Below are 14,207 nucleotides of genomic sequence, written 5' to 3'. Positions count from 1 at the left end.
GGAGGGCGTTGCGATGGACTTCATAACCAAATTGCCACTATCGGAGGGGAGATATTCAGCAATTCTCGTGGTCGTTGATAGGCTGACAAAAATGGTGCACTTCATCCCTACAACTAATTCTGTCACGGCCGAGGAAACTGCCCAGTTATTCTATGACCAAGTATATCGCTTACACGGATACCCACGCTCAATCATCTCAGATCGCGACCCCAGATTCACATCAGCGTTCTGGCGTTCCCTAGCCAAACTCACAGGCACGAAACTCCGAATGAGCACAGCCCACCACCCCCAGACGGACGGCCAGACAGAGGTGACAAACAAAACACTCGAAGCGATGTTACGGGCATTTATCCATGATGTAGGCAACAACTGGAGTAAGCTACTCACCGACGCAGAATTCGCCATCAACAGCAGCCTACACTCAGCTACAAAGACTTCGCCATTCTACGCCAACTACGGCTATGAACCCAGACAACCCGCATTCTTGACACTTCCTGGTGACGCCCCATCCGACTACAACCCCCTCGCTTCCTCTCGTGCCAAACACCTTCGACTCATGCGTGAGGCAATCAAAGAAAGCATCGAAAAGGCCCAGGCTGCAATGAAACACCAGCATGACAAGCGTCGAGACGAGCTTGTATTCGCAAGGGGAGACAAAGTAATGCTCTCTTCAAAGCTGACAGCCCCAACACGGCTTATGCCCAATGTTAACAAGTCCTTACTACCCCGTTGGCATGGTCCATATGTAGTAATGGAAGCCATTGGTAAGAATGCCTACCGGTTAGATTTGCCAAGCGACATCAGGATCCACCCAGTCATTTCGGTGGCATTCTTAAAGCCTGCGGTGGAATCGGTTCGCTATAGGCGCGAAGGGGGACCGTCGACGCCAAACCCGCTAGTCGTAGGGGGCGAGTTAGAGTTTGAAGTCGAGGCGATCTTGGACCACTGCTGCCCTCACGAGGGGGAGTCACTGTATCTAATCCGCTGGAAAGGACAGGGACCAGAGTACGACGAATGGCTGGCCGAATCCGAACTGGTCAATGCACAAGAGGTGCTACACGAGTATCTTAGCGGGCGAGAGTCCGCTGCTGGGTACAAGGGGAGAAATGCTACCCGAAAAGGTCATACTGGTGGCAAGCGGGTCGCAGCACAGCCACTCGGCAGGTCCATAAATAAGGCCAAGTAGCCCACTCGTCTCTGGTCCCTGGCTCACGCCCCGGGACGTTTTCCTCCGAATATATTCTCATTGACCACTATATTTCCGCATATTACTCACAGTCTGCTAGATGAAAACTGGATGCTGTAATTGTATACCTTTTCGCTCTAATATATGGAATAGCCCTCAAAACACCAAAAGATCAAGCAATGCCTGAGGGGGTTATACAGAGACACTTATCTGCCCATTAACTATTTATGCATGCTGGAACTATTAGCAATTTCAGTGAAATAAAAATTTCACCCAAACCGCCATCGGCATCTTGGAAAAGTTTCAGTGAACATAATTTCCTTGTGGTTGCTTAGCCACATCTATTGAGATATTGACTTTTGTTGCCCAATGATAATTAACCCCAAATATGCAAAGTTTTTCTTTCTGGTTGAAATTATGTTCACTGAAACTTTTCCAAGATGCCGATGGCGGTTTGGGTGAAATGGCAAAAAAAATATTTGTATTTTTAAAATCAATTATACACACAAAAACATTCTGGACACAATAACAAATAATAACTATAGAAAAAATAATTAGTAGCAAAAAATAGTTCTGAAAACGATTATTCAAATATCTATCTAACAAAATTGCAAATAACTAAAATTTACAAGTCCAGGAATGACCCCCTTCCAGAGTGAACTAAGAGCATTACTATCAAGAGTGTTATCAGAAAGAAGAAATATGCCTGATGTCGCTGATGCTAGGTATACTGCTAGAGGTATAGAGCAACTTGGATTTGAGCATTCTTCTGAAATATTTGTTGACTCATTCATTGTTGAGGTTGTTGTTGAGAAATGCAGTGAATCAGATATAAAGGTGAAGCAGAAGTCAGCTAGTGTTAGATTGCATAAAGTATTTGGAGAAGGTTTTGGTTATAAGTATGTTAGAAGTAAGATTAGTGAAAAATATGGTCCAGTTGCTATTTACAAAGTATCTACCCCAAATATTGCAATAGCTAGTTCTTTGTTAACAGTGAAGTTTGCTGCTATGGCTGATTACAAAATATATCTACAAAATTATGACATCACAATGGATTGTATGAATATCTCATCTAGAAATATTATCTATAAATACCTTTTAGAAAGAGGAGTTGAAAAGAAAGATGTTGTAGATGATTTACGCAAGTCTGGCTCTAACTGCATTAGCTGGTTTACAAAGAAAGGAGATGTTAAAGTTAAGAACAAAATTTACAACAAGTTTATTCAGCTTCTTGAGAGTGGTGAAGTTCGTAATCCTCTTAGTTCAAAACTTTCTGAATTTATAATGCCAACTTTGCACAACTTTGGAGAAACATTGTATGCTTGTAGAAACTCTGGTTTGACTAGGATAGAACTAACTGTACATTCTTCTCAGATGCAAACATTTGAATGGAATAGCAGCTTGCTTCTTAACACAGTTCAGTTTATGAATAAATGCAGAACATTTGCAACTTCTTATGAAAAGCAGTGGATGGCACTTGTTGATAAAGTTAGTAGTTGTTATACTGTTTGTATTTATGTGAGACAACAGCATACTCTAGCATATTGTCATTGGTTTAACTCTATCACATCAAAGAAGCAAGGAATTATTAAGAAGCTAAACAAGAATGATGATCCAATGGTAGTTGTTGCTAATCTCTCATTCAACAATAGACCTACACTTTATCAAATATATGATTCACTTGAGAGTGGTCTTGAAACAGAAAAAGTTCTTAGAAGAGTTGATGAGAATATAACTATTGTTCCAAGTCAGAGAAACTCCTTCTGGTCAACTTATCCTACAACTAAGCAGTATCACACTTTTGAAGAGATGGGATTAGTTAACTACAAAGGAATGCATATTGGTTGGATAGATAGTAAGCAAGCAAAGAGTAAGATATGTTTATCAGAAATATCAGAGGTTGATTATTCTGCAAAAGAGGAAAACATCAATGCATTAACAACAGCAATAGACAATATCACACTTGATGAAACTAGACATATATTTATCAAAGAGAATACAGATCTGAAACCATCACTGTATAGAGTTGCTTACAATGTTCTTCAGTTAGATGATGAATTTATAGTTACACATTATGCACTCCATACTTTCAGAGGACATTCATACTTCTATGTTGATATTCATATTAAAGGGAGAGATAAACAGCCAACTCTTATTAGGACACCAGCTGACAGTTCTATTGGAAAAGCAATTTCTCAACAGTTAGGAGAATCAAAGCAACAAATATATCTAAGAGCTGTAAGTGTGGGATATAGAACAATCACAGTTGAGTAGCAGCCATTTTAAAACATAGTATATGCAACCATTCTCTCCATATCTCTATGGAAAGTTTGACAAACATCATACACATGTTCAACCCTTACCTCACAATCAGTAGCAATATGTTGGATCCAATTACGCACTTGTATTGCTAAGTCATCACTCATATCAAAGTCATGAATAAGTAGCAGAGTAAGCATATCTCTTTCTTCCTCACACATCTCAGCTAAGTGTTGCTTGAAGAAGTTTTGGAATGATCCCATTTTCTAAAATTGATAAAAGTTGAAATTTTTATTTATGACTACCTCACACAGATGGACAATCAATTACAAGAATTAAGAGAGAAGGAGTGGAATGTGCTCTACACAACAAAGTGGAGATTTCTTGATGAAGATTGGTTAGTACATAAACAACAGAAGTACTATAGGAGTGAAGCTCATGAAGTGAAAGAAATAAAGCTCATCAAAGGTACACTTGTGAAGCAACTTGGAATGATCCCTGTGTTCTTCTTCCTAAATGTTCTATTTGGTGGAAAGCAGTATCCATGTCCTTACAGAAATGTTGAGAAAGGACTCTTGATTTTATACCAGTTAGTTGCTGGGCTATCAATCAATGAGATGGAGAGGTTTATTCCTAAGAGCAGCTATCAGGTAATTCATAATATGTTCTATCTCTCAGAGTTAAGTGAGTTGAACAAGAAGCTTTCACACTACTTACACACAATGTTCTCTACTCCAGAACTAAGAGTGATCTCAGCAAAGATTCAGAATCCACAAGGGTTTAAGCATATTACTCTTATGTTAGATGGACATGACTCACGAGCACTACATAATGGTGCATACAAACCAAATCTTTATTCCTTCAAGTTGAAGAAGTCAGGATATAGAACACAAGTTTGCATTGATTTGAATGGAATGGTTGTCCTTGTTTCACCAACTGAGGAGTGTAAAGACTACCCAGATTCTAAGATGATTAAGAACATGTCACTATTGAAATACATCTCTCCAGTAGATTGTGTTGTTTTAGATGGTGGTTATCCTCAAAGTATTCTGGAGGAGTTAACAGAAGCAGAAGAGATTGAGAATTTTGGAATGCATAACTTTTGCTTACCAGTTAGAAAGCCAAGAGGAACCAACTTAAGTGAGGCAGAGTTAGAATATAATAGCAAACTTGGGTCATTTAGATCAATGGTTGAGAGCACATTTGGAGAACTAGGTAACACATTTAAGAGACTATCAAATAGAGAAGTTGTAAGAATTAGAAACACAACTGTGTACAATGTGCAGTTTAAACTCTGTTGCTTACTCTACAATATGAAGAAGATCCTAGCAGCTAGTAAAGTTCCTATTGAACATCACCACACACTTTGGGTTCTATCTAACTTTGACTACCCAAGCAACAACCAGGAGAGATCAACTCATGCTGAAGTTGGAAGTACTTTACCACAAAAAGTAGAACTAGAAGCTTCAATGAGAGAACTACAAGATAGACTGATTCAAGCTAAAATTGATGAGTCAATGAACTTCTATGTAGACATGTCATAAGCAACTTTTAAAATAGGAATTTTTTACAAACTTTACTTAATGATAGAAATATCTTCAATAAGGGGGTTATACAGAGACACTTATCTGCCCATTAACTATTTATGCATGCTGGAACTATTAGCAATTTCAGTGAAATAAAAATTTCACCCAAACCGCCATCGGCATCTTGGAAAAGTTTCAGTGAACATAATTTCAACCAGAAAGAAAAACTTTGCATATTTGGGGTTAATTATCATTGGGCAACAAAAGTCAATATCTCAATAGATGTGGCTAAGCAACCACAAGGAAATTATGTTCACTGAAACTTTTCCAAGATGCCGATGGCGGTTTGGGTGAAATGGCAAAAAAAATATTTGTATTTTTAAAATCAATTATACACACAAAAACATTCTGGACACAATAACAAATAATAAACTATAGAAAAAATAATTAGTAGCAAAAATAGTTCTGAAAACGATTATTCAAATATCTATCTAACAAAATTGCAAATAACTAAAATTTACAAGTCCAGGAATGACCCCCTGACACAAAATCCTTATCTCTCTGCTATGCATAATTTCACAGTCCAAAAGCGTCGTCCGACCCTCCGCTAGAACGTTTCTGATTGCTTGAAAGGACTCGCGTTTTTTGAGCCTCAAAACGAGTATGCATTACTTGCTCTGAACACCTAAAACAGTGTTCTCTTTTGGTCGATGGATTTAGATCTGAAGGTGACACACATTTCTTAAAAGCACTGGTAAAAACGAATCCGGAACCATCTTTACCTTTATATAAGATTTTACTTAGGGCTGATGCCCAGGATTGTACAGCTATCCAATTTGCTGACTGGCTACTTCAAGTTGGGGAAGGAAGGTTACCCAGCGATGAATATGACCAAATTCAATTACCTGTGGGTACTGTAATACCCTCAGATAATGTTGAGCTATTGATCAATGCAATTTATACTAATTTAGCATATCAATATAATCAAGCCAACTATATGGTCAATCGTAGCATCCTATCACCAACTAATGCCTCAGTGAATGATCTAAATAACAAGATCATTGACCATCTACCAGGCACTATCATTAACTACTATAGCGCTGACTCAATTGCAGATACTGATGGTGCAACTACAGAGACCCAGCAGCTGTTCCCAGTTGAATTTCTTAATTCACTAGATGTTGGTGGAACCCTACCACCTCATCACCTCCGCCTCAAAGTAGGGGCACCAATCATACTCCTACGTAACCTGGATTCTGCCCATGGTCTATGTAATGGCACACGACTTATATGCCATAGATTACAGCCCCATGTGATTGATGCTGAAATTATAACTGGTGCTGCTTATGGTACCAGGGTATTTATACCCCAAATGATATTAACAACTAAGCACCAGCAATTACCATTTGTTCTACGCCGATGCCAGTTCCCAATCCGCCTTGCCTTCTCAATGACTATAAATAAGGCCCAAGGTCAAACAATGGAACGAGTTGGGCTTTATCTTCCATCACCCATCTTTACTCATGGCCAACTCTATGTGGCACTTTCTCGCATACAATCATTTAGTAATCTCAAGATAATGTTAGGGTCAGCTACACATTATCCTGATAGTGAACCTAAGACTAAAAACATAGTCTATAAGGAGATATTTTCTTAGTTTAATTTTATCTTTATATTAAATATATTTTTATTAGCTAATACTAATTTCTACCATATACTATTATTAGTATTAAAATTATTAAATATTTTATATTAAAACCTATTATATTCAAAAACAAATTTGTATTTATGTATTCAGCCCGCTGCAGGCGCTAGCAGTCTCCACCGAAATGTGTGACAAACAGCGTTTGGCACACATAGAGGTGCGCTTGCATCGCAAGCATGAGACTGCTAGTTACCTTTATATAAGATTTTATAGTCCAAAAAGTGTCCGACCGTCCGCTAGAAATTATTTAATTGGTTAAAAAGAAAATAAAACTCTTAAGCTTCAACACAGGTTCGAGTGACTTGCTCTGTAAACTCCTTTTGATCTTGTGCGGCATCTGACCTCATCGGTGAAACCAGGGTGACGAGTTGTTATTGTAGTGGTCACAGGTCTCCACTGGATATCTCCATTGGTTCAGCGCAAGAGCTGCTCTCATTGTCGGTCGGCCTGATAATTTCCATAGCATCATCATGGTGGTCATCACCGGCTGCGCAACACTCTTAGGATAGTTATTTATGAGCACCTATTGAATAGGGCCATATAGCTCTTCTAGCGGTCATGCAATATTTGTGGGTTTATTTTATAAATTAATTTGTCTTATGAACATGCGTAAGCGGTAGTATTTGGGTCACAATGGATCCAGTCTGTATAGACTGATTCAAGAGACTGTATGAGTGCTAAAGGCCTCAAGAACCATGCAAGCCAGATAATTTTTAATAAAAAGTTCTTAATGCTATGCATACGCAATAAAGCAAAACTGAACAGCATCATTTCTCTTCTTACTTTGCCTATTGAATTTCTCAAATGAATATTACCCGCAGCACTACTGTCATAAAGACATCGCTTGGTGGTATTGGCTTCCGTGATTCTATGTTGCCCCACCTAGAGCAATTTGTACATAGTGTCAATATCATCAAAGAGCATACATACATGCTTGCATGATGGATACTACTCCATCAGCTAGCTTACGATGATGCCTTTGACCCAGCAACATTTGTGAAAAAGGGGTTTTTTCGTTTTATTTATTTATTCATTTATCGCAACTTGAAGGCAAAGACTGTCATATCTGCCGAGGATTTCGTTAACCGGAAGGACAGGTCAGAACTGTTAACCGCCGATTTCAGTGATGTAGTTAGATATCACATTTATGATTATCTATTGCATAATGGCGATATTGAGCTACATGGCGTACGCGAAATGAATCAGGTAGCGACATACGTGGATACCGAGCTGATGACAACATACAAGAACAACATTGTGTTGCACTATGGCACTTGCCTACAGCGGATTCTGGCCAAATTGATTGATATTTGCTGCCGCAAAAACACACTGCGCAGTACAATGGGCAATGTGTCTAAGGCTGAGTTCAATAATGCATGTCAAATGTGTATTTATACACCTGCACAGAAGCTCCGCCAGGCAGTTGCCTCTAGGCACCCTGATCTCAGTGTGCTCACCCCACCGATGCTTGCAATCTACAACAAGCTGGCACCAGTCCTCAATGCCTATGATGCCAAGTACAGATTCACCAAAGACAGCCGATACTATGATGCCAAGGTAAATCCACTTAAGCATCTGCGTGCATACATTCGCCTATGCCAGCTTATCGAGAATGAGCAGCTTAGCAAGTCTCCTCCCCAATGCTTGCCTCTGCGGACATCATGGATCCCAGGCCATGTGCGTTTGGACAAGCAAATAATCAAGCAGGTGTTTGTTTCGAAAACACGTGAGGAGGTTACCAAGATCAACGCAGCAAAGAGGGCAGCAACAGAGGCAAGGAAAGCAGCAGAAAAGGGCGAAAAATTGGCCAAGAAGGCTGCACGCGAAGCAGCGAAGATGCCATCGGATGCAACAGAGGCCACTGCAGCAACTGCAGCAGTAGCGGCTGATTCACTTGCTGCTGCATCGGCAGCAGCAGCAGACACTGTTGCAGCACTTAACAATGCATATGCATCAGCACCCCCAGTCTGTGCACACGACCCGGTCCAAGGGATCACACAACCTGTGTGGGATGTGTGGGGCCGGGTCGCAGATCTAACATCAAAGCCATTTAAGGCGCATGGTGATAGAAAATTCCACGGAATGGCGACAACAGATGGTGTAACGATATGCATTCTGTTACAAGACAAGATATCCAAGGCTGATGGTGCAGTAGATGCTGATGGTGCAGGAGGCGATGCTGCGGGAGGCGATGCTGCGGGAGGCAATTCTGTGGGAGGCGATGCTACAGGCGATGCTGTGGGAGGCGATGCTACAGGCGATGCTACAGGCGATGTTGCAGGAGGTGATGCTGTGGGAGGCAGTACTATAGCTGACTGTCGCTATATCCACCAGATCCCACAGCCAGAGCTGCAGAATCTGAAAGGCCGCTGTGTATTCATCGATCCAGGTCGGGGCGATTTGCTATACATGATGCACGAAAATAGCAGCAATGGGAAAGAGGGTGAAAAAATGCTCTACCGCTACACACGGCAGCAGCGCAACAAGGAGCTCAAGCTGCGCCACTATGACAGGATTCGTTGGGATACAAAGGATCAAGTCCCAGAAGATGCTGTCCGCAGAGCAGAGGCAGAGCTTTCCAAGCACTGCTGCCGGACCCTTAGCCCAGCAAAATTCCGTGCCTACGTTGCTACCCGTGCATCTGTGCGGTGTGTCCTAGCACCGTTTTATGCCAACACGATGACAGCGCGAAGGTTACCAGAGCAGCAACTCACTAAGTCAAACAAGCAGCACCAAAGGCGCTGGAAGGCCCATCCAGGTGTCAGTACCAGTCCCAAGGTGTACCCGCTTCACCGCAAGCTGCGCCTTGATTCATTCATGAACCAGGCCCGTGCAGACCACAGGCTTGCCGCGAAACTCCGGAGCAAGTTCGGTCCAGACCCAGTGCTGATCATGGGCAATTGGAGTGCGCCGATGGCCCGACACCATGCGCCGATTCGTGGCAAGGGATGGCGCGACAAGTTCAAACACCATGGCTTTGAGGTCTATCTGATCGACGAATTCCGGACATTGTCGATATGCCCGTTCTGCTGCGAAAAGTCGCTGCAGACATTCCGGCATGTTCCCAACCCGCAGCCCTACCAGAGATCGAAGAACCCAACTGTGAAGTGCCATGGCCTTCTCCGCTGTACAAGCGAGTCATGTAAGCGGGCCATGGCACAATACAGGCGAGCCTATTCGTCTCGGCTCTTGAACCGCGACCTCGCAGCAGTTCTAAACTTCAGGCTCATTTTCCAGTCACTCTGTGATTCAGGCAGTATTCCTGAACGGTTCCATCGCTTTACAGCCATTGCTGCCAATACTTCTGGCACCACCCCTGCAACAAAGAACCTGCACAAGAGGCGTGCAGCAGCAGGCGATTCTGCTGCTAGCAGCAGCGAGCCAGCGCTGAAGCGCCTACGCAGAGCAAGCCATCAAGACAGGAGATGTCCATGATCGACATTGCACCAACAACCATCCGACACGTTCAAATGACCGGTTCGCCGTGATGCTCTTATCGACGTGTCAACCCATGCTGACTAGCAGCCGAGCTCGCATCGCGGGTGGGGTAATTCTAGTAATTGCCATTATCCGTAATCGTTACCAACAGGAAGTGCTGCTATGATGAATTGAATGGTTTTGATTTGGAAGAAGGGTTGATATTATTGAAGAGTTGTTTGAAAGTTGTTGTGCCCACCATCCCACCACCCGTCCTTCCCACATGCCTGTAAAAAAAACGTAAGCATACACAGAAAAATACAGAAGAGCTGAAAGCTTGAGCTCCAAGATGATGTGTCAGCAATAAGTGTCAGACACGGAAAAAGAAGTCCTTGGAATGCCTTGGGGCTTGATGATGACGCTGAGAGGCTTGTGGCGTCGTGCCGAAACCGAACCGTGCCGAGCAGCAAGGCGATCATATTCTGACTGCTCAATGACGACCGTTAACCGCGGTGATTCCAACGAGCAAGCGAGCGACGAGCCGCAGGACTTGTCCTGGTAGCGAGTGTGCTTGAACCGCCGTGCGAATCTTGGTCGAGCCGCAAAGCTGCGAGGAAGCATCGAAGCGCGAGTTGCCTGTCCAATTTGACTGGTGCCGGCCAACTGTCGAGAGCCGTCCAAAACGCGAGCAAAGACATAAAAATACAAAATCCTATATACTACTCCACACATGCTCTGTACATGTAACAACCACATCGCCAATGCTAAATATATCGCCTGTCCAACTTGCACCCTAGCTGACATCACCGTCGCCACTTAACCTTCGCGCAGTGCGCTGTCTTTCTGTATACTCCTTCTAAACATCGCCGCAGCATTTAACCGAAGAGCAACAATCGTGCAGCTTGTACCCAAAAAGCGATCTCTTGTACTATAGTAGAGAACACACGCAGGGTGCTACAAAGCACTCCACACAACTATCCTATGCAGAAACATAGCATGGAAACGCGGTGCAAAGGGGAGTGACTCCCGGTGGCTACAGGATAGCAAAAATGGTAGGCATCCACAAACACATTTCAACAAACACTCATCATGTCTTTCCTGGAGGGGGAAGGTAGCCAAGATGTGCCGAAAGCTGATGTGCCGTCTCCGTTCGCTGATCATGACCACATGTCGAAACGGCCGGTGCCGGCGAGGGGAGAAGATCGATCTGGACCGAAAATGTAACGAAAGCAGTGAAGCAAAAATTAGGCGAATGGTGTAGCAAAGAAGAGAAAGGGTTCGAGAATAATAAAATAAGGTAAAAAAAAGCAGCGAGACAACGAGGTCGCACGACATTGAGAGAAATAACAGGAATGCAAAGAGAGAGAAAGGGTACGCATGGACGAAGCCAGCCAGAGAAAGCAGGCAGCGGGAGGTTTGGATCCTTGAGCAATGTAGATAACGCTTGGAGGCGGCGGGCACGCTCATCCCTAGCTCCCCTATCAACGTGGCGAAGCACAGGCAAAAAATGGCTAGCGGAAACAAAACGAGGCGCTTGGGTTGCGGGAAGCACGAGCGATATCAATCGAGATGCATGGCTTGAAGTCGACAATAGACGAAGGGAGGGCGCAAGAACCGTAGCTTGACAGGCACGAAAGAAAAAAATCCAAGCACGAGAGATGCCTAAGGCGAGGGAAGGGATCCCGAAAACACCAGTCGACAAAAGGCAGACACTATTCACACACAGGGCCGATGCTTGGCAGCCTGAACAGCCCCCCCTTAAAGCACTTGGTTTACCAGTGTCGAAGGGCAAAAGCTTGTGGCCCGCAACGGGGAGCCCATGACAACTGCAGGCGGATACGACGGATGTTATCCCCTACACTGCTACAACATGCTTTTGGGCAGAAACACGCAGACGGAATGCAACGCATCGGAGAGGCCACAAAGACAGTGGGCAAGGTTAGTGCGCAAAACAGAGCAAGCGGGACGACACGGCCATCTCACCACTTTAGCTGTCAGCTAGCCAACAAAGAGAAGCAGACGCTGGCTAGCACAGAAAGCCTTGCGCGCAATGACATTGGACGAGCAGCAGCAGCAGCAGTTCTTCGAGAGGGAAAAACGAGTAGTGTGCGAAGAGGGATGCTGAGGGGGTGAGGAGAGAGAAGAGAGCCTCCAACCTGGCACTATTTATAACATCCGCGGGGTGCAAGCAAGCACATGCCCAGTCAGCTGATATCAGTGATGGGAATTTTTAGCAGTGAGAATGTTTGTTTCAGCGACACCCACACTGGTGACAGTGAGGACAGTAGCGGGCGAATGTCTTCCCGCCTGTCACTCTCGACATCACTGGACCAACTCTTTGCATATGGCCCACGCATATCCAAGCCTACTTGGATATCTTGCCAGCTGGCTCAACTCGACGGGCATATTGCAAGCAATGCCGCATATGGCACGACGCTTATATACACTCGACACATACCGCAGTTAAAATAGCAGTGAGGTTTACTTGAGGTAGAGAAGATATGAAGAGAAGGGGAGTGTCCAGACTAGGGGCAAAAAGAATTGGAAATCATGGCAAACAGCCGCAAATGTCAGGTGCGATGAGACAACCGCATCCGCATCCACATCCGTATCCGTATCCCCCCAATGCTCTTAGGCCTGGGCCTGGGCCTTGGAGGCGACAGCTGCACGGCCAGCCCGCTTGGCGGCATGGGCAGCAGGCTTGACGCGCGGGTTGTAGATGACACGCCTGCGGTTGGCACGACCACGGTTCTGGCGTTGAGCCTGGCCTCTGGCACCCTTGCGGGCGCGCTTGACGCCTCGGCGAGTACGAGCACGCTTGGGGCTGTAGTCACCATCGGGCTGCGCGCCAGTGTAAACGGGCGAGGTGGCAGCAGAAGAAGCATCAGTCGAGGACTCCTCAGCAGGGGTAGTAGGGGCAGCCAAGGAGTAGCCGGTAGTTGATGACGGGGCAGCAGACGATGAGCTAGGACCTGCTGATGAGCTAGGAGTTGCTGATGAGCTGGGAGCTGCTGATGAGCTAGGAGTTGCTGATGAGCTGGGAGCTGCTGATGAGCTGGGAGCTGCTGATGAGCTGGGAGCTGATGATGTGGGAGCAGCCGACGAGTACGCAGCGCTCGAGGAGGCCTCTGAAGACCCAGAGGATGAAGCAAGGGTCTCTGAAGAGCTAGGAGATGGGACAGGAGTCTCGGAAGAGCTAGGAGATGGAGCAGGGGTCTCCGAAGAGCTAGGAGATGGAACAGGAGTCTCCGAAGAGCTAGGAGATGGAGCAGCAGAAGTCGAGTATGGTGGGCTGGGAGCAGGGGTCTCGGAAGAGCTAGGAGGTGGAGCAGGGGTCTCGGAAGAGCTAGGAGATGGAACAGGAGTCTCCGAAGAGCTAGGAGATGGAGCAGCAGAAGTTGAGTATGATGGGCTGGGAGCAGGGGTCTCGGAAGAGCTAGGAGGTGGAGCAGGGGTCTCGGAAGAGCTAGGAGATGGAACAGGAGTCTCCGAAGAGCTAGGAGATGGAGCAGCAGAAGTTGAGTATGACGGGCTAGGAGCAGGAGCTTCAGACGAGCTGGGAGAAGGAGCTTCAGATGAGCTAGGAGAAGGAGTTTCAGACGAGCTGGGAGCAGGAGCTGCAGAAGTCGAATATGATGGGACAGGGGCAGGCACCGGGGCAGGAACCGGAGCCGGAGCCGGAGCTGGGGCTGGGCCTGGAGCTGGGGCTGGGGCTGGAGCTGGAGCTGGGGCTGGAGCTGGGGCTGGAGCAGGAGCCGGAGCCGGAGCAGGAGCCGGAGCCGGAGCAGGAGCCGGGGAAGGGGCAGGAGCAGGGGCAGGAGCAGGGGCAGGAGCTGGAGCTGGAGCTGGAGCTGGAGCTGGAGCTGGAGCTGGAGCAGGAGCAGGAGCAGGAGCTGGAGCTGGAGCAGGAGCTGGTGCCGGAGGCGGTGCAGGGGCAGGAGTCGGAGCCGAGGGGGCAGAAGACGAGTAGGAAGAGGCTGGTGCCGGGGCTGGAGCTGGAGCTGGAGCTGGAGCTGGGGCAGGAGCTGGTTCAGGGGCTGGTGCCGGAGCCGGAGCCGGGCTGGAGCCGGGGCTGGTTCAGGAGCTGGAGCTGGAGCTGGAGCTGGAGCTGGAG

The 14,207-nt window shown here is 45.8% G+C and overlaps 1 protein-coding gene across 1 annotated transcript; it reads right to left on the bottom strand.

Annotated features, from left to right (window-relative positions):
* Window positions 1-11,038: 11,038 nt before the first annotated feature.
* DL89DRAFT_17166 (uncharacterized protein) lies at window positions 11,039-12,229 on the bottom strand. Its single transcript, XM_040883790.1, has 3 exons — window positions 12,080-12,229; window positions 11,884-11,956; window positions 11,039-11,695 (listed from the first exon to the last, which is right to left on the bottom strand). Exons 2-3 carry the CDS (start codon window positions 11,912-11,914, stop codon window positions 11,181-11,183), a joined length of 546 nt encoding a protein of 181 aa, XP_040747700.1. The 5' UTR covers window positions 11,915-11,956; window positions 12,080-12,229; the 3' UTR covers window positions 11,039-11,180.
* Window positions 12,230-14,207: the final 1,978 nt, after the last annotated feature.

This window comes from Linderina pennispora (genome assembly GCF_002104995.1).
Source record: "Linderina pennispora strain ATCC 12442 chromosome Unknown DL89scaffold_1, whole genome shotgun sequence".
NCBI classification, from domain to species: Eukaryota; Fungi; Kickxellomycota; class Kickxellomycetes; order Kickxellales; family Kickxellaceae; genus Linderina; species Linderina pennispora.
This window is presented reverse-complemented; position numbering and strand designations above follow the sequence as displayed.